Source organism: Sorex fumeus, unplaced genomic scaffold (assembly GCF_029834395.1).
Source record: "Sorex fumeus unplaced genomic scaffold, SorFum_2.1 ptg000050l, whole genome shotgun sequence".
NCBI classification, from domain to species: Eukaryota; Metazoa; Chordata; class Mammalia; order Eulipotyphla; family Soricidae; genus Sorex; species Sorex fumeus.
This window is the reverse complement of record NW_026606107.1, coordinates 3,262,229-3,289,189: the sequence shown is the minus strand read 5'-3', so window position 1 is coordinate 3,289,189 and position 26,961 is coordinate 3,262,229. Positions and strand designations below refer to the sequence as shown.

General features: G+C 36.9%; 1 protein-coding gene across 2 annotated transcripts in view; it reads right to left on the bottom strand.

Annotated features, from left to right (window-relative positions):
* Positions 1-26,961, bottom strand: part of PCDH19 (protocadherin 19) — a 217,322-nt gene that overhangs the window by 69,552 nt on the left and 120,809 nt on the right. Inside the window, exon 5 of one of the 2 annotated variants that reach the window (XM_056124171.1) lies at positions 23,180-23,352. In XM_056124171.1, the coding sequence (XP_055980146.1) occupies positions 23,180-23,352 (173 nt within the window). The remainder of the gene's footprint in view (positions 1-23,179; positions 23,353-26,961) is intronic. The other variant, XM_056124172.1, reaches the window with a different exon arrangement.

Sequence of the window (26,961 nt, the reverse complement as noted above, 5' to 3'; positions counted from 1 at the left end):
AGGTTGATCATAGGCAAATGATGTCATGATCCAAAAGTAACAACGAGACTAGGGCCCTGCTGCTAGGAATAGGAAAGATATCTGGCCTGAGCACTGCAGTCTGAGATCGAGATGGCCCTAGGAGAGCAATTCTATAAGCTCAAAGTATTTCTTACTGTGTCCATACAAAATGATTAATATTATGTATGCTTATATGTTGGTTGGACAAGGAGAGGAGAAACGCGTCCTAGAAGCAGTTTTCCTGTGTGTCCTGACTAGCTTGGATGAGACTGCTTTCTTCCCTTCAAACTGCCTTCCGTAAATGATTTCAGTATATTGAAGTAGTTTCTCTTATCTCACAGGAACCTAGCTGGCCTTAGGTATACAGATCCCAGGTGCTAAGCCAGGTCTGGTCTTTGGGATGTAGATGCCTGGCTCCAGGCTAGCTGATTTTGGAGATGTAGATTCCAAGCTCCAGCAGACTGGTCTTTGTTATGCTAATCTAAGTGCTCCTAGCTTGTAAAAAGGTGAGGCCAGGATTACTGGCCTGCGGATGTAAAGAAACAATATATGTTTTGCCTCAGTGTTCTTTCTGTAACTCCTTTTGATAACATCATTATATTGCGTCCTTTAGAGGTACTATGATCTATATAAGGGAGATTTCAGGACTCTCTGGGGGGACACGTGCATCAGAGAACCTGGGAAATGGGGCTGAGGACAGAAGCTGAGAGAACAAAGGTGCACGTCCTTGAGAGATCCTGGGGCCTCCATGACATACATCTCTTCCATGTAATAAACTGCTGCTAAGACCAACCAGCCAGGCCCCCATTTCCTTCCTTCGCCTGACCATCGCCATCGACCTCCATGGAGTGGGGAAACGGCCTGACCGCTGGCCCTTTTATTTTTTGTGTGTTTACACAAAAGAGGACATGAAAGAAACAATGAATGGCACAATTGAGAAAATACAGGAAGAAATGAGAGCAGAAATTGGAACGCTATGCAAAGAAATGTCATGAATGAAAGATTCCATAGATGAAATAAAAAACGCAGTCTGTGCCCTGAAAAGTAGAATGACCACAGCTGAAGACAGAATCAGTGAGCTAGAAGATCAGCTCCATCAAGCCAACAGACAACACCAAACAATGGCAAGAGACCTCAAAATATCTCTAGAGCGAATCAAAGTCCTAGGAGATGATTACAAGAGGAACATTAGAATCACTCGAGTACCAGAAGCTCAGGGAAACATCCCAATTAAAAAACCACAGTTAAACAAATCATTGCTGAAAAATTCCCAGAGCTGGACAATGCAGCCATGCAAATTAAGGAGACCAAAGTGTGCCAGCTAAAAGAGACCCTAACAAAAACACTCCAAGACATATCATAGTTAGAATGATGGATGTCGCTGATAGAGACAAAATACTGAAAGCAGCAAGGTCGAAGAAGGAAATCACATAAAAAGGAACACCCCTTAGATTCACAGCAGACCTATCAGAGGAAACCCTCAAAGGCCGAAAGCAATGGTGGGATGTAGTGAAAAAACTCACTGAAATGAATGCTTCCCCAAGAATACTATATCCGGCTAAACTCTCACTCAAACTTGAAGGAACAGTACACTATTTTCTAGATAAACAGCAGCTCAGGAACTTCATAGACTCAAACCAAACCTAAAACAAGGGCTAAAGGGGTTACTATAACATAATACAAACCCTACAAGCAAAACAGACCCTTATAGAAAGATGACACAAACCCCCATAACAATAATATCTCTCAATGACAATGGTCTAAATTCACCAATTAAAAGACACAGAGTAGCAAAATGGATTCAGAGACAGAACCCCACATTCTGCTTCCTACAAGAAACTCATCTCAACAGTCACAGCAAACACAGACTCAAAGTTAAAGGATGGAAAACAATTCTGCAAGCAAAAAGCTCGTCAAAAAAGCTGGGGTGGCCATACTAGTATCTGACAACATCAATTTCAGGTTGAAAAAGATTAGAAGGATCAGTGAAGGCCATTTTCTATTCATCAAAGGATACGTACAACAGGAAGAAATCACACACTTACGTATACACACCTAATGAGGTAACAGATAAATATTTAAAACAACTGAAACAAATTTTAAGGAGTACATTGTTAGCAACACAATAGTAGCCCAAGACTTCAACATCGCCTTACCACCTCTGGATAGATCAACAAGAACGAGACTCAACAAGGAACATTGGCTTTGAAAGAAGAGATAGAAGAGAGAGAGCTCATAGACCTATACAGGCTTTACACACCAACAAAGAAAGAGTACACATTCTTCTCCAGTGCACAAGGAACATTCTCCAAAATAGACCATATGCTAGGACAAAAACATACCTAAATAGATTCCGGAAGATAGAAATACTATCAACAATCTTTTCAGACCACAATGCACAGAGAATAAAAGTGAATCACACACAGACACGGACAACCAAATCAAACATCTGGAAATTAAACAACTCAATGCTGAACAACGACTGGGTCAGGAAGGAAGTCAAGAGCAAAATCAAAAGATACCTGGAAACAAATGAGAATGAAGACATGAGCTACCAGAACCTATGGGATGCAGCAAAAGCCATGGTAAGGGGAAAATTTATGGCTCTGCAAGCATTGCTAAGGAAGGCAGAAAGGGCCCATATAAACAACTTGAATTCACAGCTCAAATTCTTAGAAAAGAATCAACAAAATGAGCCCAAATCAGGCAGAAGGAAAGAGATCTTAAAACTTAGAGCAGAAATCAAAGACATGGAAACCAAAACAACAATCCAAAAGATCAATGAAACCAAGAGCTGGTTCTTTGAGAAAATAAATAAGATAGATAAACCACTAGCAACACTCACAAAGAAAGAGAGAGAACCTTTAATAAACCGAATCATAAATGAGAAAGGGGATATCATAACAGAAACCAAAGAAATGCAAAGCATCATTAGAGACTATCTTGAGAGTCTGTATGCCACAAAACAAGAGAACCGAGAAAAAATGTATAAATTCCTGGATTCCTATAATCTCCCAAGGCTGAATCAAGAAGATATAGAGTATCTGAATAGCCCTATTAACATCCAGCAAATTGAAACTAATCAAAAGTCTTCCCAAAAATAAAAGCCCAGGTCCAGATGGTTTCACTGGCGAATTTTTCCTAACATTTAAAGAGGACCTTTTGCCAGTTCTTCTCAAACTTTTCCAGGAAATTCAAGAAACAGAAACTTTCCCAAACAGTTTGTATGAATCCCATATCTCTAATACCAAAAGGAAACAAAAACACCACAAGAAAACTAGAGGCAGATATCTCTGATGAACACAGATGAGAAGATCCTCAACAAAATACTAGCAAATAGAATTCAACAACTCATCAAAAAGATTATACACCATGACCTAGTGCGATTCATCCTGGGAATGCAAAGATGGTTTAACATTCAGAAATTAATCAACATAATCCATCATATCAACAAAAGAAAAGATAAAATACATATGATCAATCAATAAATGCAGAGAAAACATTTGACAAGATCCAGCACCCGTATATGACGAAAACCCTCTCAAAAATAGGGATAAGGAGTCTTTCCTCAATGTAGTTAAAGCCATCTACCACAAGCCTACAGGAAGCATCATCCTCAATGGGAAATGGAGAGCCTTCACCCTAAGATCATAAATGAGACAAGGATGCCCACTCTCTCCACTGCTATTCAATATAGTACTGGAAGTACCTGCAATAGCGATTAGGCAAGAAAAATATATTAAGGGCATCCAGGTAGGAAAGGAACAAATCAAGCTCTCACTATTTGCAGATGATATACTATACTTAGAGACCGTAAAACCTCTATTAAAATCTCCTAGAAACAATAGACTTGTATAGTAAAGTGCAGGCTATAAAATCAATAGCCAAATGTCCTTGACTTTCTTGTATTAAAATAGTGAGAGAGAAGAAAGTGACATAAAAAACAATCTCGTTCAAACTTTTGCCCCAGAAAATCAAGTACCTAGGAATCAGCTTAACTAAGGAAGTAAAGGACCTATACAAAGAAAACTACAAAACGCTACTTCAGGAAATAAAAGAGGACATGAGGAAATGGAAAGATATTCCCTGCTCTTGGATTGGGACACTTAACATTGTCAAAATGACAATACTTCCTAAAGCATTATACAAATTCAATGAGATCCCTATAACGACATCCATGATATTCTACAAAAAAATGAACCAAACACTCCTGAAATTCATATGGAACAATAAGCCCCCAAGAATTGCTTTAGCAAAAAAAGAAAATGGGAGGAATCAACCTCCCTAACTAGAAACTGTACTACAAAGCAGTAATAATTAAAACAGCATGTTACTGGAACAAAGGCAGAGTTGCAGACCAATGGAACAGGGTCGAATATACTGACATCTCACCCCAAACATATGCTCATCTAATCTTTGATAAGAGGGCAAGAAATGTGAAGTGGAGCAAGAAAATCCTCTTTAACAAATTGTGCTGGCAAAACTGGACAGCTACATGCAAAAAAAAGTGGGCTCAGATCTGTCCCTCACACAAAGAACAAAAGTAAGATCAAAATGTATTAAAGACCTCAACATCAGACTGGAATCCATAAGGTACATTGAAGACAAAGTTGGCAAAACCCTCCATGACATTGAAGTTAACAGTTTTTTCAAAGATGGCATTCCACTGGCCAAGCAAGTGAAAACGGAGATAGACAAATGGGACTATCTTAAACTATGAAGCTTCTGCACCTCCCAAAGAAACAGTGACCAAAATACAAAGACAGTCTACAGAATGGGAAAGGATATTTGCCGAATACACATCCAACAAGGGGTTGATATCAAGTATATACAAAGCACTAGAAGAAAACATTCAACCCCATCAAAAAATGGGACTGAGCCGCCTTCTCCAGATGGAACCCCGGTGACCATTAGCTTCCACAAGCATAACATACAACCATCATCTCTATCAGGCTTCTCAGCAGAAATTCTACAGACAAGAATAAATTAAATCAATATATTCACACTACTAAAATTGCTCGAGCTCGAGCGGGCCCAGTAACGTCTCCATTGGAGACTTTGTTGTTACTGTGTCTGGCATATCGAATACTCTCGGTAGCTTGCCGGGCTCTCCGAGAGGGGCGGAGGAATCGAACTCGGGTCGGCCATGTTGGCCGCTTGTAAGGCGAACGCCCTACTAAAATTAAAAAATTGCCAACCAAAAATACTTTCCCTGACAAACCAATCAGATATTATGGAGACTTTTTGATATTAACAAAAGCTAATATTGTACCACAATCAGAACTGTACTTTGAGAATGTTGAAAGTTCTTTTACATAAAGAGAAGAAACAAAGATTATAAAATATTTAATAATAATAAGAGAATAGTAATGTAGTAAAAGAAACAAAACTATAGTGATGCGAGAAACCAAATACAAAAGGAGAAAAAGAAGGGAAGAACTGGTATTGCCAAATACTGACCAAATAACAGTACCAAAAATGATTTTTTAGACATATGAAGTATGAAGCAGTTCCTATGGTAACCAGAAAAAAACAGAAGCAGGGATACTGAAAAAAAACCATAAATTAATTGACTGAATCTCCATGAATGAGGAGTTGGGTTTGATACTTGGCATCAAAACAAATATTTGAAAATTGATATTATGTATATATAATGATATGAGACTATTCAATAATATGAGACTAGCTATCAAATAATAAAATAAATTGGGGTAAGTCTCAAACATGTAACTCTAAACAACAGACTTCTAATTCACTGCTGAGTCAATGAATAAATCAAAGCAAAATTTTAAATATTACTAGGATCATGATAGAAATGAAGAGGATTATCAAATTCTAAGGGAACAGCAAAAGCAGACTTAAAAGGACAGTTCACTGATATACAGAAACAATAAGTCTCAAATTTGGTTTACCCTGACACCTGAAGAAACTGGGAAAAGAGGGAAAAACAAAACCAGTAGTCAGAAAAAATAAGTTAATAAAAAATTGAGCACAAATAAATGAGGGCAAAATAAAATAAAATATTTTGTCTTTCTTTTATTACTTTTCTTTTTCTATTTGTATCACTGTGAGATACCATCAGATACAGTTACAAAGCTTTCATTATTTAAGTTTCAGTCGTACAATGATCAAAAACTCATCCCTCCACCAGTGTACATTTTTCACCACCAATCTCTCTCCTGACACTACCATCCTATCCCACTCCCTGTCTCTATGGCAGACAACTTCCTTTCCCTCTACATTCATGAATCGTGATTTGCAAAACAGTGAAAGATAATCATTTTTGGTCCTTTATCTACTTTCAGCATATATCCACCATCCTGCCTTTAAGATGTGCAATATAATATTGTGTGCATTTTTATCATAGTTTCTTTATCCTGCCATATGATATTGGACATAGATTATTTCCAGATCATTGTGAACATAGGAGTGCAGATGTCTTTTCTGAACAATTTTGAGCCATTGGGGTAGATGCCAAGGAGCGGAATTTCTGGGTCATGTGGAAGTTCAATTCATAATTGTTTTTTAATAAGTGCCCATAATGTTTTCCCAAATGGCTGGAAGAAAAGGTAAATCATGCAATTTACTGCCATGGGATATGGAGAATATCATGCTGAGTATAGTCAGGAGAGGAGCAGACACAAAATTATCTCTCTGGTGTGTGGAAAATAAATATAGAAGTGAATAACAAATGCCCAAAGGTAACATAAACTGAGAACTGTTCTTCTGTAGGAAGTTTATTATGGGGAGAAAAGGGGGAAAAGGATAGAACAAAGGTGGATGGAAACCGACAGCATGTTGGAAGTTTGGTAGTGGAATATTTTATGCAAGAAACCCTACCATTAACAGTACTACAAACCATGGTTTCTAAAATAAAATGAAATTTTTAAAGACTAATGAAACTAAAAAGTTTTCTTTGAAAAGGTCAGTAAAATTGATTAACCCGTAGCTAAGTTAACCAAGAAAAAAGGAAAAAAAATCCTGATAAAAATCATTAGAAACAAAAGAAGTGAAGTCTAACTGATACAAAACGAATATAAAGATACATCTGAAACTACTTTGAATATCTATATGCAAAAAAATTGAACAACGTAGGGGAAGTTAGAAAATTCTTTGGTTTTTTTAGTGTTGCGAGAGCAGCCCAAGTGAGCTCATAGGCTGCCCGATACCTAAAATTCAGGAAAATATTGCTCCCCCACCTTGACTTCCAACAGGAAAACCGCTGCTCTTGTTGACAGAGAATTTGTGAATTTTATAAAATTTTCAAGAAAAACCCTAATATCCATTCCACTTAAACCAGTCCAGGAGGTAATTACACCTAAACATAGTGATTACCAGGAGGTAATCACACCAGGAGGTAATCACACCTAAACATAGTCTACTAGACTAATATCACCCTAATTCTGATAAATGAAAGGGCAATGTACACACAAAATTAACAATACCAGATAGTCATAAATTGTTTTAAAAATCCTATAAAAATCTTGCAAACTTTTTTTTTGCTTTTTGGGTCACATCCGGCGATGCACAGGGGTTATTCCTGGCTCTGCACTCAGGAATTACTCCTGTTGGTGCTCAGAGGACCATATGGGATGCTGGGAATAGAACACGGGTCGGCCGTGTGCAAGGCAAACGCCCTATCCGCTGTGCTATTGCTCCAGCCCCAAAATCTTGCAAACTTTAATATGACAGCACTTCAATAGGATTCATCATTATGGCAAAGTGTTATTTATCCCTACATTTTACGCAGATGGCTGAACATACACAAATCAATTATTGTAATATATCACATCAACAAAAAGAAAACATACATATTTTCTCAAGAAATAAGTTGGAGGAAAGGAAAGTTAAGAAATCTTATCTATAATTGAATAAAAAAATAAAATGCACCTGATTGAACCTAACAAAGAAATCAAAAGACCTATGTGCTTAAACACATTACTAAATGAAATAGAGGACACAGAGAATCAAAATACATAAAATATGGTCATAGAAGGGAAAAATAAACATTATTAAAATGTATCATTCTGCTTTGTGAGTGCCACATCAAGCTGTACTCAGGAATTATTCTTGGCTCTATCTATACTCAGTTGTCCCTCCTGGTGGATCAAACCCTGGTCAGCTTCGTGCAAAGTGACCTACCCACTGTCCTATTGCCCCAGTCACTAAAATGCACATTTAAAAAATTTGTATTATTGTCATTTGGGTAAAATGATTATAGTATCTCCCTGGTTCTGGATGAAAAAAGTTACCGCACTAAAGTAATCTGCACGACTTTATAAAAAAAGCCATCAAAATACCAATTGCAATTTTTAAGGAAATAGGACAAAGAATTCTAAAATTTATATGATGCTACAAAAGAAACTAAGTAACGAGAACAATTCTGATATAAAAGAAGAAAAATAAAGGAATCAGTCACCCCAATTTCAAACTACATTATAAAACAACTGTAACAAAAACAATATGACATTAAAATTATGTATAAACATTGTAACCAGGTGTACAACTTGGAAAGTACTGCAATAAAAAAGTGTACCATGACACCACTAAAGCGTGTTAACCCTGGAGAGTTTATGTTCAAGCAGGATAAAGATTTTGTACAACCAGAGCCAGCGACTCCAACCAAGTATGTGAACACTGAAGTCAAGTGTGTGTGACCCTCATTCATCACAAAACAAGAATGGAGAGAGAGTAGAGGAATAAGTATGTAGATATATAGTTATATAGATATAGATATAGATATAGATATAGATATGGGTTTAGAAAAAAGGAAAACCAAAAAATTAATTATAATACAGACCTCAGAAATAGATTCACATAAATATGGATATCTAATCTTTGACACGGGAACCAAGACCATAACCTGGAGAAAGGATAAGTGTTGTTGGGAAAACTGGAAAAAGTTTTATGCAAAATATTAATTAATTAATAAAAATAAACTTAAACACTGTTATAAACCATGCATATAAATAACTCAAAAATTTTAAAGAGTTAGATATTAGGCCAAGACCAAAATTGCAAAAAATATACATAGGTGATATTCTCCAAGAACAAAATATCAGAGATGTCTTTAGAAACTCAACTCTAACTGCAAGGGTAGCAAAAGCAAGAATAAACAAAAGAGACTAAGCAAGAAATTTTTAAACACAGATTTTAATATACTGCTACAAAAACAGAAAAGGCAGCTCTTGCAATTGGGAGAACATATCTGCACATTATGTATTTGACAAACAGTTAATATGCAAAATATTTGTGAATACACACAATTCACCAACAACTAAAAGTTAAGCAACTCATTTGTTTAAATATGTAAAAAGACCTAAATAGACACTACTCCACAGAATATATATAAATATCCCAAATGTGAATGAATAAATGTTCAATATAACTTATTAAGAAAATGTAAATTAAAAGCTCATGAGATATCATCTCACATCTATAATAAATTATATCCAGAATATTGGAAGCAGGTGTTGATGAGGGAATGGAGAAAAGTTACTGAGAATGAAATTGCTGCATCTCCAATGAAAATTAGTATTGAGATTATTTAAAAATACAAAGGGAAATTGCAAGTTATCAAGCAAGACAAGTCCTACATACTTTTCTGAAGGGTATGAAATATGAATTTTATTTTATATCTATGTTTTGTTTTTTGTCCACACCTGGCAATGATTTAGGGCTTAGTCCTGCTCTGCACTCACTGCTTTTAATGCTATGGGATGCTGGGGATCAAACCCAGGTTGGCCTCATGCAAGGCAAGCACCCTACCTGCTGTATTATGGTTCCAACTCTGAAACATGAATTTATAAGAGTATCTGTAGCCCTCTGTTCACAGCAACACTATTTCCAACAGTCAAAATATAGAATCAACTTAAGTGTTCATTAGCAGATGACGAGAAAAAGAAATTTAGTGGAATATATACTTGATTGAATACCACTCTGCCCTTTTCTTTTTTTGTGTTTTTTATTTCTCACTCTTTATTTTATTATTTTATTTTTTAACTGAGTCACCATGAGATAAACAGTTACAAAGCTGTTCATGATTGGGTTTCAGCCATACAATGATCCAACACCAATCCCTCCACCAGTGTCCACTTCTCACTACCAATGACCCCAGTTTCATTCCTGCCACCCTCTCTCCCCAAGCCTGTCTCTATGGTTCTATAGCAGGCACTTTCCTTCTCTCTCTGTCTCTCTGTCATCTCTCTCTCTTTCCTTCTGGGGACTATGGTCTGCAAACTAGACACTGAGAGGTTATCATGTGTGATTCTTTTTAAACAAAGATAAATTGGTGACTGTGGAAAAAATGTATGGATATTGAGGTAATTATTCTAAGTGAAATAAATAAGTGAAAAGCTTAAATTATTTTACTCATATACAGAATGTGAATTACTAAAACAACTAATGAGAAAGTAACAACAGAACCAAATTCTGTACTTACTGATAACTATGATGTCTACAATAAAAAAAATGATTTGTGGGTTTGAGGAATGAACAGAGGTGACTTTTTGGTGGTTGGAAGTACTGGAACTTTGGTGGTAGGAGTGGTGACAACTACATATACATAAATACAAAGGAGTAAAGGTAAACCTGTGGCATTCCATAATAGTTGAAATTAATAAAACTTAATGAACATTTTTAAATTCAAAATAATTTTTTTACATTTTGAAGAAACACAGAGTTCAGGAAAGCAATGAGTTGGAGGAACCAAGATGGCTGAATGAAGGGGAACTCAAAATTCTAACAATCTTTCATAGCAAAACCTACACTGAGGAATTAATTCAATGAAGACCTGGAACTGAGTTCCAGAAGAGAAAATCCTAGACCTGAACATCTCTCCACCTCAGGATTCCATAAGAGGAGTGGGTGCAGCAGTGGAAGACAAGGGTAGATAAATAGCTGCAGAGAAAAAGAGAGAAAAGAAGTAAAATCCAGGATGGGGCACATAAATGTTCATAGGAATAATTGATTGTGGAAAGACAGGAGGAAAAGCTGAGAACACCTATGTTCATTGCATTTACAATAGATAAAATTTGGAAACAAATCTAGCATCCAAAAACACTCTGAGTGGATTAAAAACAATGGCGTAGAAGCATGCCAAGCAGCTAAAATTCGTGCTACACACTGCAGTTGAAATCTGCAGTTGAAATCTCTGGGGTGCCCTTGGAAGGTTGGCCACCAAGTTACCTGCCCTACTGAAGTCCCATATCTGCACCTACACCTCACCATTGCAGCCATACCAAGGGTTCAAATCCACTGTTTCACTAAAATTCTAGGCAAATATACCACACTGAGAATAATCTCGGTTAACCCGGTTCCCAGACCATAGTTCCTGAACACTCTGACTCCTCAAATTCCTCAATACTGAAATTAGAGTAGTAACACACCAAATTAGATGGGAAAGTAATGGGGAAGTCAACTAAACTTAACAAACAAAAACAATAACACTCAACTAGCAACAAACTGCTTAGTAAGTTCTTACACAAGGAATTAACAAATTTTGATTTTAATATTGGAGCTTTATTACTTAATCGCCCACATGGGCAGAGCGTGGCAAGATCCCTGTGGAGTATTTGATATGCCAAAACCAGTAACAACAACAGGTCTTATTCCCCTGGTCCTGAAAGAGCCTCCAATCATTGGGAAAAGATGAGTAAGAAGAGGCTGCTAAAATCTCAGGGTTGGAAGGAATAAAGATATTACTGGTGCCCACTCGAGTAATTTGATGAACAATGGAATGACAGTGATACAGTGATTACCTAATCAACTATAACTCTAGAATTGTATCAACAGATGTGCCTTTTGTCTACATTAAAATAAATTAAAAAATAAAAAAATAAAAATTATATATGGAAATTCCTCAAGAAAACTAGAAATTTAGCTCTCATTTGACCCAGCAATATAATTTCTGGCAATATACCCTGGGGTTCCAAGAATACACAGCAGAAACACCATCTGCACTTCTATGTTCAGTACAGCGCTATTCACAATAGCCAGAATCTGGAAACAATCTGAGTGCCCAAGAACAGACAACTGGATAAAAATACTATGGTACATCTACACAATGAAATACTACACAGCTGCTGGAAAAAGAAGGTCATTATATTTGCCAATAAATGGATAAAGTTGGAGAATATCATGTGATTGAAATGGGCAGAAGGAGAGTGACAGATATAGAATGACTGCATTCATTAATGAGATATAAAAAATAGTATGTGACTAATATACAAGGCCAAGGGAAATAGGTCAGGAGGACTGGTCAATGATTTGAAATTACCACAAGGGTGTGGGGGTGGAGGGTAGTTAAGATAGAGGAAGGTCCATTATTACAACAATAATTTGAAAAATCATTCTGGACAAGAACCGAGCATTAAAAATAGATAAAGTGATATACATGATAACCTTTCAACAACTGTATTGCAAACAATAATGCCAAGTTATAAGAAAATAATTCCAGTTATAAGTAAAAGTAAAAGTAAAGGCCCTCCCATTGATCATCGATTTGCTCGAGCGGGCCCAGGAACGTCTCCATTGGAGACTTTGTTGTTACTGTGTTTGGCATATCGAATACATCACGGGGAGCTTGCCAGGCTCTGCCATGCGGGCGAGATACTCTCAGTAGCTTGCCGGGCTCTCCGAGAGGGGCGAAGAAATCGAACTCGGGTTGGTCATGTTGGCTGTGTGCAAGGCAAACGCCCTACCGCTGTGCTAAAATTTGCCTTTTGCTACAACTCAGCGGAACCTGATGGTGTCATATTAAGCAAATAAGTGAGATAAAAAGGAAAAATGTTACATATGAATAATTATATTGATGTGTGGTATATGTAAAGAAACCAAGGAAATATATGGTATTCAATGAAAATAAAGCCATGGAATCTAAAAACAGATATGAATTATATGGGGGTTCAGAGAGATTGGTGTGGGTGGGAAAAGACGGACGGAGAAGAAGAGACATAGTCAGTGATGAAGGATATTGGGCACTTTGTACTGGTGTAGACATAGAAACTTTGTACATCTAAAGTATTAAGTATTAACCCCGTTTTAACTATATTACCTCAATAACAAAAAATTTAGAATTCAGAAAGAATAAACATTTGTACATTTCACCTTATAACACAGTATTTTTTCATTTAATATTCTGTTCTTGCTCAAGGAAAGACAACATACAAATGTAATTCTGCTTAATCCTGAGAATTCATATATCATATGTCACATATGTGCAAAGAAAGATGCTGTAATCATAACCAATTTAAAAACATAATGGAGAGAGCTACAGACACAAAATCTAAAGCAAGCCAAACTTATCAAAACAAAGATTCAAGGTATACTCTATTGGATATATTTTGCCCAACTTTGCAGGACTAGAAGAAATAATATCAAGATCAGAATTTATCTGGTATGGTCATTATAAATCTTCCTTTTCTTCAAAGAAATTCAGTCAAACCTGAGGAACAGATCACCTCTAGAACCTTAAGGGATGTCAGGGCACTTGGATTTGAGATGCTTATCAATGAACCAAAAAGAACTAAGGCTGTTATTTTCCATCAGGAAGCTTTTGAGACTTTCACTGTCTGTCTGAGACCCAAGGATGATTTTCCTTTCTTTCCTTTTAAAATTTGTAGTCATCAGAAGTAACCCTACTATATCTTACTGTAACAAATTTAAAATTATTCTAGCTACAGTATCAGACATGCATATGATTGATTTCCTTTCAATAACTGTGCCTTGTGATAAAAATGAGATATATTTATTATGTGAGTCAAAGTTTGAAATCGCAAGTAAAGTACTGTAAATTGTTGATTGTAGTAATTGTCACAGTTTGTGGTAGGAATAATCAACTCAAATAAGCTGTGATGCAACATTTGTTGCTAGCATAAACAGTCTTGAGATTCAACAATCAAGTTATCACAGAAAGCTCTAGAAGAACTGTGATAAGTATCTTATTATTGAGCCTAAAATGTAAATGTATATATATATATAATGTAAATGTATGTGTATATACATGCTTACACAGTGCACCCATTGGTAAGAAACATTCCCCTGAAAAAAATTAGTTGCAGTCCACTGATATTGTTGTCCTAAAAATGCACAAGAAATTAAAATATATGTTGTGCAAACGAAGCATAAAGTGAGAATCCATTATGATTATTTCCTTTCCTGGAAGCATTTAGAGTATAACTCATTTAAACTCCTTATAATATAAATGAAAAAAATTGAGATTGATATATATGTGTGTATAATACTGACTGATATGTGTGTATATTACCCCAAGAATAAAATTGTTTCAGCAATACAATTAATTCCTTCATCTTACATCTCAATAAAATTGCCAAAAATATTATCTCTGTGGGTTTCACCACTCTGAGTGACAGAAAGTAGCAATGTGCAATAGTGATCTATCTATACTATAAACTTTTACACTTGGTTCTGCTACTGATGGTAGGGATTAGAAAATTTAATAAAATGCATAGTGAATAAATTTTCCATAGAAAACATCCTGTTTTGTGCCTCATACATTTTCCCCTTTGGATTCATTTACAAGACCCAAACAAAAGCATTTAATGATGTTTACAGTGAAATGAAACAGCTAAAGACCAGTACATAATCACCATATTTTGTTCTCTCATCTTTAAGTCTTTTAGCAATATGGATTCCAGCTGAGCTTGATTCTAGCTTCTTTCAACATTTAGCCATTCTAAAGCTTCACTCAGCCTAAACATCAAACAGAATTCATACTTTTTAATTGAAAAAGATAGACTATATGCAGACCATATTTGCATGAGTAAAACACTGAAAATGAAATTTGTGCCCAAATCCTTCTAAACATTCCAACTTAGATGAACTCTACTAATGTATTTTATACCCTTGCTTATGTCTGGCACTATTTTAAATAGCTTCTTTTACCAATGCATATGTTGTTAAGTTAATAAAAATGTTCTTTGTATAAAACATAACTTTGAACTATTTTTTATTTGCAAAAAGATTCATATTGAGTCAGCCTGGTTTTATTTTTGAACCACACTCAGTAGTGCAAAACACTCCAAGCTCTGCACTCAGGGATCACTTTTGGCAGTACTCAGAGGATTATATATGGTGCCAGAGATCAAACCTGCAAGGTAAGTGACTTACCTGCTACCCTATGTGGAAAACCCAGTCATATTTTCTTATTCTGATAATGATACTTAAGATTTCGGGGAGTTTGAGGCCAAAGAGAAAGCTCAATAGGCCTAGTGCATGCTTTTTGTGCTGAAGACGTTGGTAAAATCCCTGGCACTACAGCACAGGATCCTTAAGCACAAGCTGGGACTACTTTCTGAGTACTTCACGATATGAGCCAAATAATCCACCAATGGAAGAGAAGCATACATCCTTAGTGCTCATGCAGATAATACTTTCAATTATTTATGGGGATGGGTTAAAGTTTTCTTATTCTGATCCTTTCTATCACTAATGGCATGCATTTTGTGGCTAGATGGGGAGTTTTGGTTTAGAATAAATCGAAAGTTTGGTAATTATCTTCAGTAAATATATAATATGTTGGGGATAGAAAAATAGTATAGCTATATACATGTATATATGTTATTATATATACATATATAAACACATATAGACATATCCAGTCCCATTATCTTTCCCAGTATCTTATAGCACTTGTCTTATGTGCAGCTGAACCCTGTCGGACCCCTGTTGGACTGTATATGGTCAATTGAACACTGCCACAAGAGATCCCTGAGCACAGAGCCAGAAGTAAACTCTGGAAACAACAGTGTGTGGCCAAAACCTCCCCACCCCACCCCTCTAAAAATTTATTCAAGATGTGACCAGAAACAGAGTTTTACATCTAGGTAAATTTAACCAGAATGATATGGAAACAACGCCCATCTCTTTGTTCTCATTAATGGTGTTTTCCATACAACCTTATTGTTTAAATAAAATACTGATGAGAAGGCATCTGCTCATTTTTATGTGTTCAGTGAATTTATTATTAAGGATAACATATGCAATGTGTATATATTGTCAGCTTTTTAAAAGGCTGAACATTCTCTATTACCATCAGATGCACACACGGAGAATGCAAAAGTTTCTGGTCTGGGCCTCCCGCCTCTGCAGGTTCATGGGGTAACTGGGAGCATGTCTCTGTCCCGCTCCCTTTCCATCCAGGAGCGCCCCCACTGCCAGGCAGCCAAGGAGACTTTGGGGAACACCTGCCAGAGTTCCACGGCACCACCCGTCCACATCGTCAAGGCGCTGCCCTCCTCTGCAGGTTCCTAGGTCAGCGCATCCAAGTGACAGGCTGGTGGGGTGGGCTCCACCGTAGGGGGCGTGTCCTCCTCAAAAGTGGGAATGGCCTTCTGTGTGGTGGGCCGATTAACCACTTCTGGCCCCCTCAAGCATAATAGACAATAATCCACTGGACTACTCCAATTTCAACAAAAGACCAGTATGCAAAGAAGATGCCAAACCAACATAAAAGTGCACCTCCTTCAATGCTTCACTAGATGCCTGTCATAAGCCACAGAATAAAGACTGAGAATAAGAACATATTTTAGAAGGGGAGAAGAGTGACCACCTTCGACCAACTTTGTTCAGAATCCTTTCCCACAATAAGAGGGAACAGTGCTAGTGAATTCCAAGGTTTTACCTCTAGACAACCACAACAACATGGGAAAAAAGCAAAAATCTCCACTATCAAGAGAGGACGAAGAAAAGAGTCCCGAAACCTCAACAGGGGCTACCCACAAATATGTTCTCTCCGATAAAAAAAATCTGAGCTGAAATGCTGAAGATGATCAAGAAACTACTCAAAGAATCAATAGAGCGGTAAATTAAAGGAAGAAATGAAAAAAAAAACAGTGGACAGTCAAGAAAATATAGGAAGAAATGAAAGCAGAAATAAAAGAGCTACAAAAAGGAGTGGCACAAATAAAGAATTCATAGATGAAATCAAAAACTCAGTGAGTGTCCTCAGCAGTAGAATGACTACAGCCGAAGATATTATCAGTCAGCTTTAAGATGAGCAATAAAAATCATATAGTGAACAACAAACAATGGGAAAAGACTTCAAAATATCTCTAAGGAGAATCAGAGACCTAGGGGATGATGCCAAGAGGGACAACATTAGAATCATCGGAATACGAGAAGGACAGGGAGGCAACCCCAATGAAAAAGCCACAGTCAAAGAAATCATTGGTGAAAAGTGACCAGAGATAAAGAATGCAGACATCAAGATCGAAGGAGTCAGAAAGGTGCCAACTAAAAGAGAGCCTAATAAAAACACTTCAAGGCATATCATATTCAGAATGATGGATGCTGTGGACAAAGATACAAAACTGCAAGCAGCAAGGTCAAAGAAGGAAATCACATACAAAGGAGTACCCCTTAGATTTACTGCAGACCCATCAGAGAAAACCCTCCAAGCATGAAGACAATGGTTGGATATAGTGAAAACTCAATGAAATGAACGCCTCACCAAGAATACTTTATACAGCTAAACTCTCATTCAAACTCGATGGAACGATACACCATTTTGTAGATGAAAAACAGCTAAAGAACTTCATAGACTCAAAACCAAATCAAAAAGAAGGATTAAAGGGGCTCAAGTAAGATAAGAAGGAAACCAATTATAAACAAAACCAATGCTTACAGAAAGATGGTACAAAACTCCATGACAATAATCTCTCTCAATGTCAATGGTCTAAATGCACCAATCAAGAGACATAGAGTGGCAAAATGGATCCAGAAACTGAAACCAACATTGTGCTGCCTACAAGAAAGTCATCTGAACAGTCAGAGCAAACACACACTCAAACTGAAAGGATGGAAAACAATCCTGCAAGCAAACAGCTCCCTCAAAAAAGCTGGGGTGGCCATACTAGTATCCGACAACAGTTTTCTATTTAAAAAGATTATAAGAGACAGTGAAGGCCACTTTCTATTTATCAATGGATACATATAACAGGAAGAAATCACACTCTTAAAAGTATATACACCTAATGAGGCACCAGCTACATAATTAAACCAACTGCTAACAGATTTTAATGAGGACACTGCTAGCAACAGAGTAGTATTCGGAGGCTCCAACATAACCTTATCACTTCTGGATAGATCAACAAGAAAAAAACTCAACAAGGAAACATTGGATTTGAAGGAAGAAATAGGAGAGGGAGGACTAATAGACCTATACAAGGCTTTACATCCCCAAAAGAAAGAATACACATTCTTTTCCATTGCACATGGAACATCTTCCAAAATAGACCACTTGCAAGGCCAAAAAACATACTTCAATAGAATGTGGAAAGTAAAAGTAGTATCAACAATCTTTTAAGACTACAATGTGCTGAAGATAGAAGCAAATCAACAAAGACACCGAGAAACAAATCAAACACCTAGAAATTAAACAACTCAATGTTGAACAATGAGTGGGTCAGGAATGAAGTCAAGCCCAAAATCAAATGATACCTGGAAGCAAATGAGAATGAAGACAAGAACTACCAGAATCTTGGGACTCAGCTAAAGCCGTGTTAAAAAGAAAATTTATAGCTTTGCAAGCATTCCTAAGAAAGGAAGAAAGGACCTATATAGATAACCTGACCTCACAGATCAAGATCATATAAAGAGACCAAAAAGGGAATCAAAATCTGGCCGAAGGAAAGATATAATAAAAAATTACAGCAGAAATTAACGACAAGGAACCCCAAAAAAACAAACTGAAAGGTCAATGAAACCAAGAGATGGTTCTTTGAGAAAATAAACAAGATTAATAAACCACTAGCATGACTCACAAAGAAAGAGAAAGAGAACCCTAATAAACCGAATCAGAAATGAAAAGGTGAATATCACAACAGAAACCAATGAAATTTAAAAGATCATTAGAGACTACTTTGAGAGAATGTATGCCATGAAACAAGAGAACCTAGAAGAAATGAATAAATTCCTGGATTCCTATAATCTCCCAAGATTGAACCAGGAAAACTTGGTATACCTGAATAGACCCATTGATATCAAGGAAATTGAAGCAGTAATCAAAAGTCTTCCCAAAAACAAAAGCCCAGGCTCAGACGGATTCACTAGTGAATTCTTCCAAACATTTAAAGAAGACATTCTGCCACTTCTTCTCAAGCTATTTCAGGAAATTAAAAAAAAAAAAAAACAGGAACTCTTCCAAACAGCTTCTTTAAGGCACAACCCTCTAATACCAAAAGCAAACAAAGACACCACCAACAAAGAAAACTATGAGCCAATATTCCTGATGAACACGGATGCGAAGATCCTCAACAAAATATTAGCAAAGAGAATCCAACAACTCAACAAAAATATCATACACCACGACCAAGTGAGATCAATCCCGGGGATGCAAGGATGCGTTAACATTCGGAAATCAATCAACATAATCCATCATATCAACAAAAGTAAAGATAAAACCATGTGATCATATCAATAGATGCACAGAAAGCTTTTGACAAGATTCAGCACCCGTTTATGATGAAAACCCTCACCAAAATGGGTTTTGAAGGAATTTTCCTCAAGATAATCAAAGCCATTTACGATAAACCCATGGCAAGCATTATCTTCTATGGGGAAAAAAATAAAGGCCTTTCCTGTAAGATCAGGGACAAGACTGGATGCTCACTATCACCACTTCTGTTTAACATAATACTGGAGGTACTTACAATAGCGATGAGACAAGAAAAAGATATTAAAGGCATCCAGGTCAGAAAGGAAGAAATCATGCTCTCACTATTCGCAGATGATATGGTACAATATCTCAAGAATCCTAAATCCTCTACCAAGAAACTCCTAGAAACAATAGACTTGTACAGTAAAATCGCAGGCTATAAAATCAACAACCAAAAATGCATGGCCTTTCTATACGTAAATAATGAGAGAGAGGAAAGTGACATGAAAAAATAATCCTGTTCAAAATCATGTCCCAGAAAATGAAATATCTCAGAATCAGTCTAACTAAAGAGGTAAAGGACCTCTAAAATGAAAACTACAGAAGGCTACTCCATGAAATAAAATAGGACATGAGGAAATGGAAACATATCCCCTGCTCATGGATAGGAAGAATTAACATAGTCACAATGGCAATACTCCCCAAAGCATTATACAGACTCAATGCGATCCCCATAAGGATACCATGAAATTCTTCAAAGAAATAGATCAAGCACTCCAGAAATTCATATGGAACAACAAACCCCCACGAAAACCTAAAGCAATTATTGGGAAAAAGACGTGGAGAGGCATGACCCTCCCCAACTTCAAACTCTACTGCAAAGAGGTAATAATTAAAACAGCATGGTACTGGAACAAAGGTAGGACCTCAGACCAATGGAACAGGGTGGAACATCTGTACAAACAACCTTAAATGGATGAACATCTTATCTATGATAAGGGAGCAAGAAATGTGAAGTGGAACAAAGAAAGCCTTTTCAACAGTTGGTGCTGGCATAACTCTACAACCACATGCAAAAAATGGACGTAGACCTCGACCTAACACCATTCACAAAAGTCAGTTCAAAATGGATTAAATATCTCAACATCAAGCCAAAATCCGTAAAGAATTAAGGGCATTCAGGTAGGAAAGGAAGAAATCAAGCTCTCTCTATTCACAGATGATATGATACTATATTTAGAGAACCTTAAAACCTCTACCAAGAAGGTAAAGGTAAAGGTAAAGGCCCTCCCGTTGATCGTCAATTTGCTCGAGCAGGCCCAGTAAAGTCTCCATTGGAGACTTTGTTGTTACTGTGTTTGGCATATTGAATACTCTCGTAGCTTGCCGGGCTCTCCGAGAGGGGCAGAGGAATCGAACTCGGGTCGGCCATGTTGGCCGCTTGTAAGGTGAACGCCCTACCCGCTGTGCTATCACTCCAGCCAAGAAACTCCAAGAAAAAATAAATTTGTATAGTAAAGTTGCAGGCTATAAAATCAATACACAAATGTCCAATGCTTTTCTATATGCAAATAGTGAGAGAGAGAAAAGTGACATGAAAAAACAACAACATTCATAATTGTGCCCCAGAAAAATCAAGTACCTGAAAACCAGCTAAACTAAGGAAGTAAAAGACTTGTACAAAGAAAACTACAAAACGTTAATTCAGGAAATAAAAGAGGCCATGAGAAAATGATAAGATATCACCTGCTCATGGATTGGGAGAATTAACATTGTCGAAATGGCAATACTTCACAAAACACTGTACAAATTCAATGTTATCTCTATAATGATACCCATGACATTCTTCAAAGAAATGGAGCAAACACTCATAAAATTCAATGGAACAATAAGCCCCAACAAATAGCTAAAGCAATTTTGGGAAAAATAAAATGGAAGGATTCAACCTCCCTAACTACAAACTCTACTACACAGCATTAATAATTAAAACAACATGGTACTGGAACAAAGACAGAGCTGCAGACCAATGGAACAGGGTTGAATATACTGACATCTCCCCTCAAAAATATGATCATCTAATCTTTGACAAGGGAGGAAGAAATGTGAAGTGGAGTAAGGAAAGCCTCTTTAACAAATTGTGCTGGAAAAACTTGACAGCTACATGCAAAGAATTGGGCCCGGAACTCTGCCTAACACCATGTACAAAAGTAAGATTAAAATGGATTAAAGACGTCAATATCAGAACAGAATCCATAAGGCACATTGAAGACAAAGCTGGCAAAACCCTCCATGACATTGAAGCTAATGGTATCTTCAAAAATATCATGCCACTGGCCAAACAAGTGAAAACAGAGATAGACAAATGGGACTATCTTAAACTAAGAAGCTTCTGTACCTCAAAAGAAACAATGACCAAAATACAAAAACAGTCTACATAATGGGAAAGGATATTCACCCAATATACATCTGATAAGGGGTTGATTCAAAGATATATAAAGTACTGGTTGAACTCCACAAGAAGAAAACCTCCAACCCCATCAAAAAATTGGGTGATGAAATGAACAAAAAATTTCTCAAAGAAGAAATCCGAATGGCTAAAAGGCACATGAGAAAATGCTCAACATCATTAATCATCAGGGAGATGCAGAACAAAACAATGAGATATCATCTCAAACTACAGAGACTTGCCCACATCCAAAAGAACAAAAGCAACCAGAGCTGGCGCGGATGTGGCGAGAAAGGGACCCTTTTTCACTGCTGGTGGGAATGCCGGCTAGTTCAGCCCTTTTGGAAAACAGTACGAATGATTCTCCAAAAATTAGAAATTGAGCTCCCATTTGACCCAGCAATACCACTCCTGGGAATATATTCCAGAGAGGCAAAAAAGTATAATGGAAGTGACATCTGCACTTGTTTGTTTATTTCAGCACTGTTTACAATAGCTAGAATCTGGAAAAAACCTGAGTGCCGGAGAACAGATGACTGGTTAAAGAAACTTTGGTACATTTACACAATGTAGTACTATGTAGCTGTTAGAAAGATGAAGTCATGAAATTTACATACAAGTGGTACTTCATGGAAAGTATCATGCTATGTGAAATGAGCCAGAAAGAGAGGGACAGACATATAAATATTGCATTCATCTGGGGAATATAAAATAACAAATAGGAGACCAACACCCAAGAATAGTCAAGATAGTCAAGATAAGTACCAGGATGTTCACTCCATGGCTTGGAGACCAGCCACACATGCTAGGGGAAAAGGTAGTTCAGATAGAGAAGGGAGCACCAAATAAAGGGTGTTGGAAGGATCTTCCCAGGGAGGTGCATGCTGAAAGTAGACTATAGACTGAACATGATTGCCACTCAATGCTTCTTTTTCAAACCACAGCACCCAAAAGGAGAGAGCAAACAAAGGGAATACCCTGCCACAGAGGGTAGGTGTGATGGGGGGATGGGGTTGGCAGGGATACTGGGATCATTGGTTGTGGAGAATGGGCACTGGTGGAGGGATGGGTACTCGATCATTGTATAACTGAAACCCAAGCACAAAAATTGGTAAGTCTACAACTGTAACTCATGGTGTTTCACTAATAAAAATTAAATTAAGAAATTAAAAATTAAAAAAAAGTTTCTGTTCAGCACATCCTCTTTCAGCATCTTGTAGATGCTTTAGAAGCATAGTTCAGTGGGCATCTTTAAAACACACTCACTATAGTAAAGTAGTATAGTGTGCTTATAGTTTTGCATCTGCAGTTGTAACTTACATCCAACCAGCTCTTACCATGGTCAGGCATCTGGGATCCCATAGAAGTGACACTAGCATTCAGCACATCATTGACAGCAGTATCGCAATACAGGCTTCTCTGGACATCATGTTCACTGTCAGTCTGGTCACTTTCCTCATGTCCACTGTCCTTCAGACTGTTGCCCTCTAAATCCTTAAAGGTGGAGCTGCTGGGTTAAAAAGATTAAAAATTGACAACTGTGACAGATGGAATTCTTAAATTATTTCATTTATAACAATGTCAGCTCTGTGGGAGACCAATATTTTACTGGATTGCCCTATAAGGCAGGAACAAGAGAAATTTTTGTTTAAAGATAATGATACTTAAAATTGCAGAAAGTTTAGGGCCAAACAGAGAGTTCAGCAAACTAAATACATGCTTTGCTTGCTGGAGACATTTGTACAATACCTGACCTACAGGATGGGATACCCAAGCACAGAGCTAAGAGTACTTTCTGAGCACTTCCAGGTATGGCCAAACCCCCCACCACAATTCCAATTGAACAGTATTACCCATCATTGGTGCTGATGCAGATAATATTTTCAATCATTTATGGGGATGCATTAAAAAGGCATAAATCTGAAATGAACACCTGCCCACAAAATCATCTTCTCAGTTTTTCCTCTTCTTATATATAGCTAATCTTTTTCAAGGGTTTATCATTCATGAGAAGCCATTATAGATGTATGACATGAACAAACATGTTTTCAAAGTTTTTTCTAGTATTTTTATATTGATATAAATTGTTATGGCAGTATCAATGTTTATGCTTATGGTGTACAAAATTACTGCAACTCCACCAAAAACAAAATGCCTAACTTTTTCCATATGTACCTTTTAGTCTGCCCCTTCCCTTCTCCTACCCCCATTCCTCTCTCCCACCACACCTCCTCCTCACTTACTGATCTCACTTTTGTTTTCACACTTCAAGAATTTGGTTTCATTGGATACTGTTCATTTTTTGCTTTATTTACTTATACAGCACATATGAATAAGATCTGTATCACTGTCCTCCTGTTGTTCATTGATTTGCTCAAGCGGGCACCAGTAATGTCTCCATTGTGAGACTTGTTGTTACTGTTTGGGCATATTGAATACGCCATGGGGAGCTTGCCAAGCTCTGCTGTGCAGGCGGGTACCCTCAGTAGCTTGCTGGGCTTGCTGAGAGGGACAGTGGAATCAAACCCAGACCGGCCACTTGCAAGGCAAATGCCCTACCCGCTGTGCTATCACTTCAACATGAATAAAATCATCTAACATTTTACTCCATCTGATTTGCTTCGCTTAACATGACACCCTCTTGTTCCATTAAAGGTGTGGAAAAAGGCTAAAGATCAGTTGTATTTTGTAGTGAATTGATGTGACACTTTCTTTATCTACCCCTCTGTCATTATACATTTGAGTTCTTTCTAGATTTTGGCTATTGCAGACAGTCAAACAATGAAAACTAGTGTGCCTATATAAAAAATCACTTTTTGTTCTTGGTACATATTCCTAAGAGTGAAACTGCTAGTTCATACAAAAGTTATGTTCCTAAGTTTATGAAATGATTACATAACATTTTATAAAGGTTGAATTAAATGACCATTCCACCAATAGTGAAAGAGGGTATTTTTTTTTCACTGCATGACCACTAGCACTGCTTGTTTCAATCTCTTATTTAGGTCATTCTCCAGGTGTGATTTGACATTTTATTGTCACTTTTATTTATATTTCCTTGAAAATATGTGGTATTAAACACCTTTTTATATGTCATGTATGTCTTCTTTGAGGAAGTGTCTGTTCAGCTCCTCTAATTTTTGATGAGTTATTTGTTTTTGTTGGATTGTCAAGTTTTCTGACATCTTATATGTTAAATGTTAGTTCTTTGTCAGATGTATGACGTGCAACTATTCTCTTATATTCATTAGTGTATCCTTTTTATTTTAGTCATAGTTTCTTTTGCAGTGCAGAAACTTTAGTTTGATGCAGTACTTCTTGTTGAATTTTGCTTTTTTTATTTACAACTAGAGCCAAATCATTGAAAAAACATTGAAATCAATATCATGAAAAGTAGTACCGAAGTTTTATAGGATATATTTTATTGATTCGTGTCTAATGTTGAGGTCTTTAATTCACTTTGAATTAACTTGTGGATATGATATAATATAAAGGTCTAATTTCAGTTGCATGTGGCTAACCTTCTTTCCCAGAACCACTTGTTGAAGAAGCTTTACTTTCTCCACTAAATGTGCTTAATTCATTTGTCACTGATTAACTGTCCATATATATGAGGGTTTATTTCGGGGTCTGGGCTTTCAATTATTTTTCGTCAGTATGAGTGTTTGATTTTATTCTAGTATCATGCTTTTATTGATTACTCAGGGAATGCAATGACTCCCATCTTTTTTTTTCCAGAATCATTTTTGGATATTAAGGGAGTTCCATGGTTCTGTGGAAATTATATTAGTGTTTGCTCTCTTATTTTCTTAGAAAATATCATTGTAATTTTGATAGAGATAGCAATGAAATCTGATTAATACTTTAGAAATGATAGCCATATTAACGAGCAATGATTTTTCTTTTAATCCATGAGCCAGGAATATTTTATAATTATCTTATTTTCTTGACTATTTCTTTTAATAGTGACTGAGTTTATATAAACACATATACAGATATGTATTTCACATTATTTTTATTTATTTATTTATTTGTGAAACACCATGAGGTACAGTTGTTGACCTTACAAGTTTTTGTGCTTGGGTTTCAGTTATACAATGATCGAGTACCCATACCTCCACCAGTGCCCATTTTCCACCCTCAATGATCCCAGTAATACTCCCTTCCCTCCCATCCGCCCATCCCATCCCGCCTCTGTGGCAGGGCAATCCCTTTTGTTCTCTCTCTCCTTTTAGGTGCTGTAGTTTGAAAAAGAGGCATTAAGTGGCAATCATGTTCAGTGTATAGCCTACATTCAGCATGCATCTCTCATCCTGGGAGGATCCTCCCAACACCCTTTACTTCATGTTCCCTTCTCTGTCTGAGTTGCCCTTTCCCCTTGCATGTGCGGCTGTCCTTCAAGCCATGAAGTGAAACTCCTGGTATTTATCTTGACTATTCTTGGATGTTAGTCTCCTATTTTGTTACTTTATATTACCCAGATAAATGCAATCTTTCTATGTCTGTCCCTCTCTTTCTGACTCATTTCACGTAGCATGATACTTTCCATGTAGTACCAGTTCTATGTAAATTTCATGACTTCATCTTTTCTAACAACTGCATAGTACTCCATTGTATAGATGTACCAAATTTTCTTTAACCAGTCAACTGTTCTCGTGCACTCAGGTTTTTTTTCCAGATTTTGGCTATTGTGAACAGTGCAGCAATGAACATAGAAATGCAGATGTCATTTCGACTGTACTTTTTTACCTCTCCAGGATATATTCCCAGTAGTGGTATTGCTGGATCAAATGGGAGCTCAATTTCTAATCTTTTGAGAATCGTCTATACTGTTTTCCAAAAGGGCTGGACCAATCAGCATTCCCACCAGCAGTAAAGGAGAGTCCCTTTCTCGCCACATCCGCGCCAACAACAGTTGCTTTTGTTCTTTTGGATGTGGGCCAGTCTCTGGTGTGAGGTGATATCTCATTGTTGTCTTGATCTGCATCTATTTCACATTATTTTTAAATAAATTCCCAAAAGTTTTTATTAAGTGGAGATAGTACAAGGATTAAGACACTGCATGTACCTGAGCTGGGTTCAATCCTAGCACCACACGGTCACTTGAGCATCACTGAGT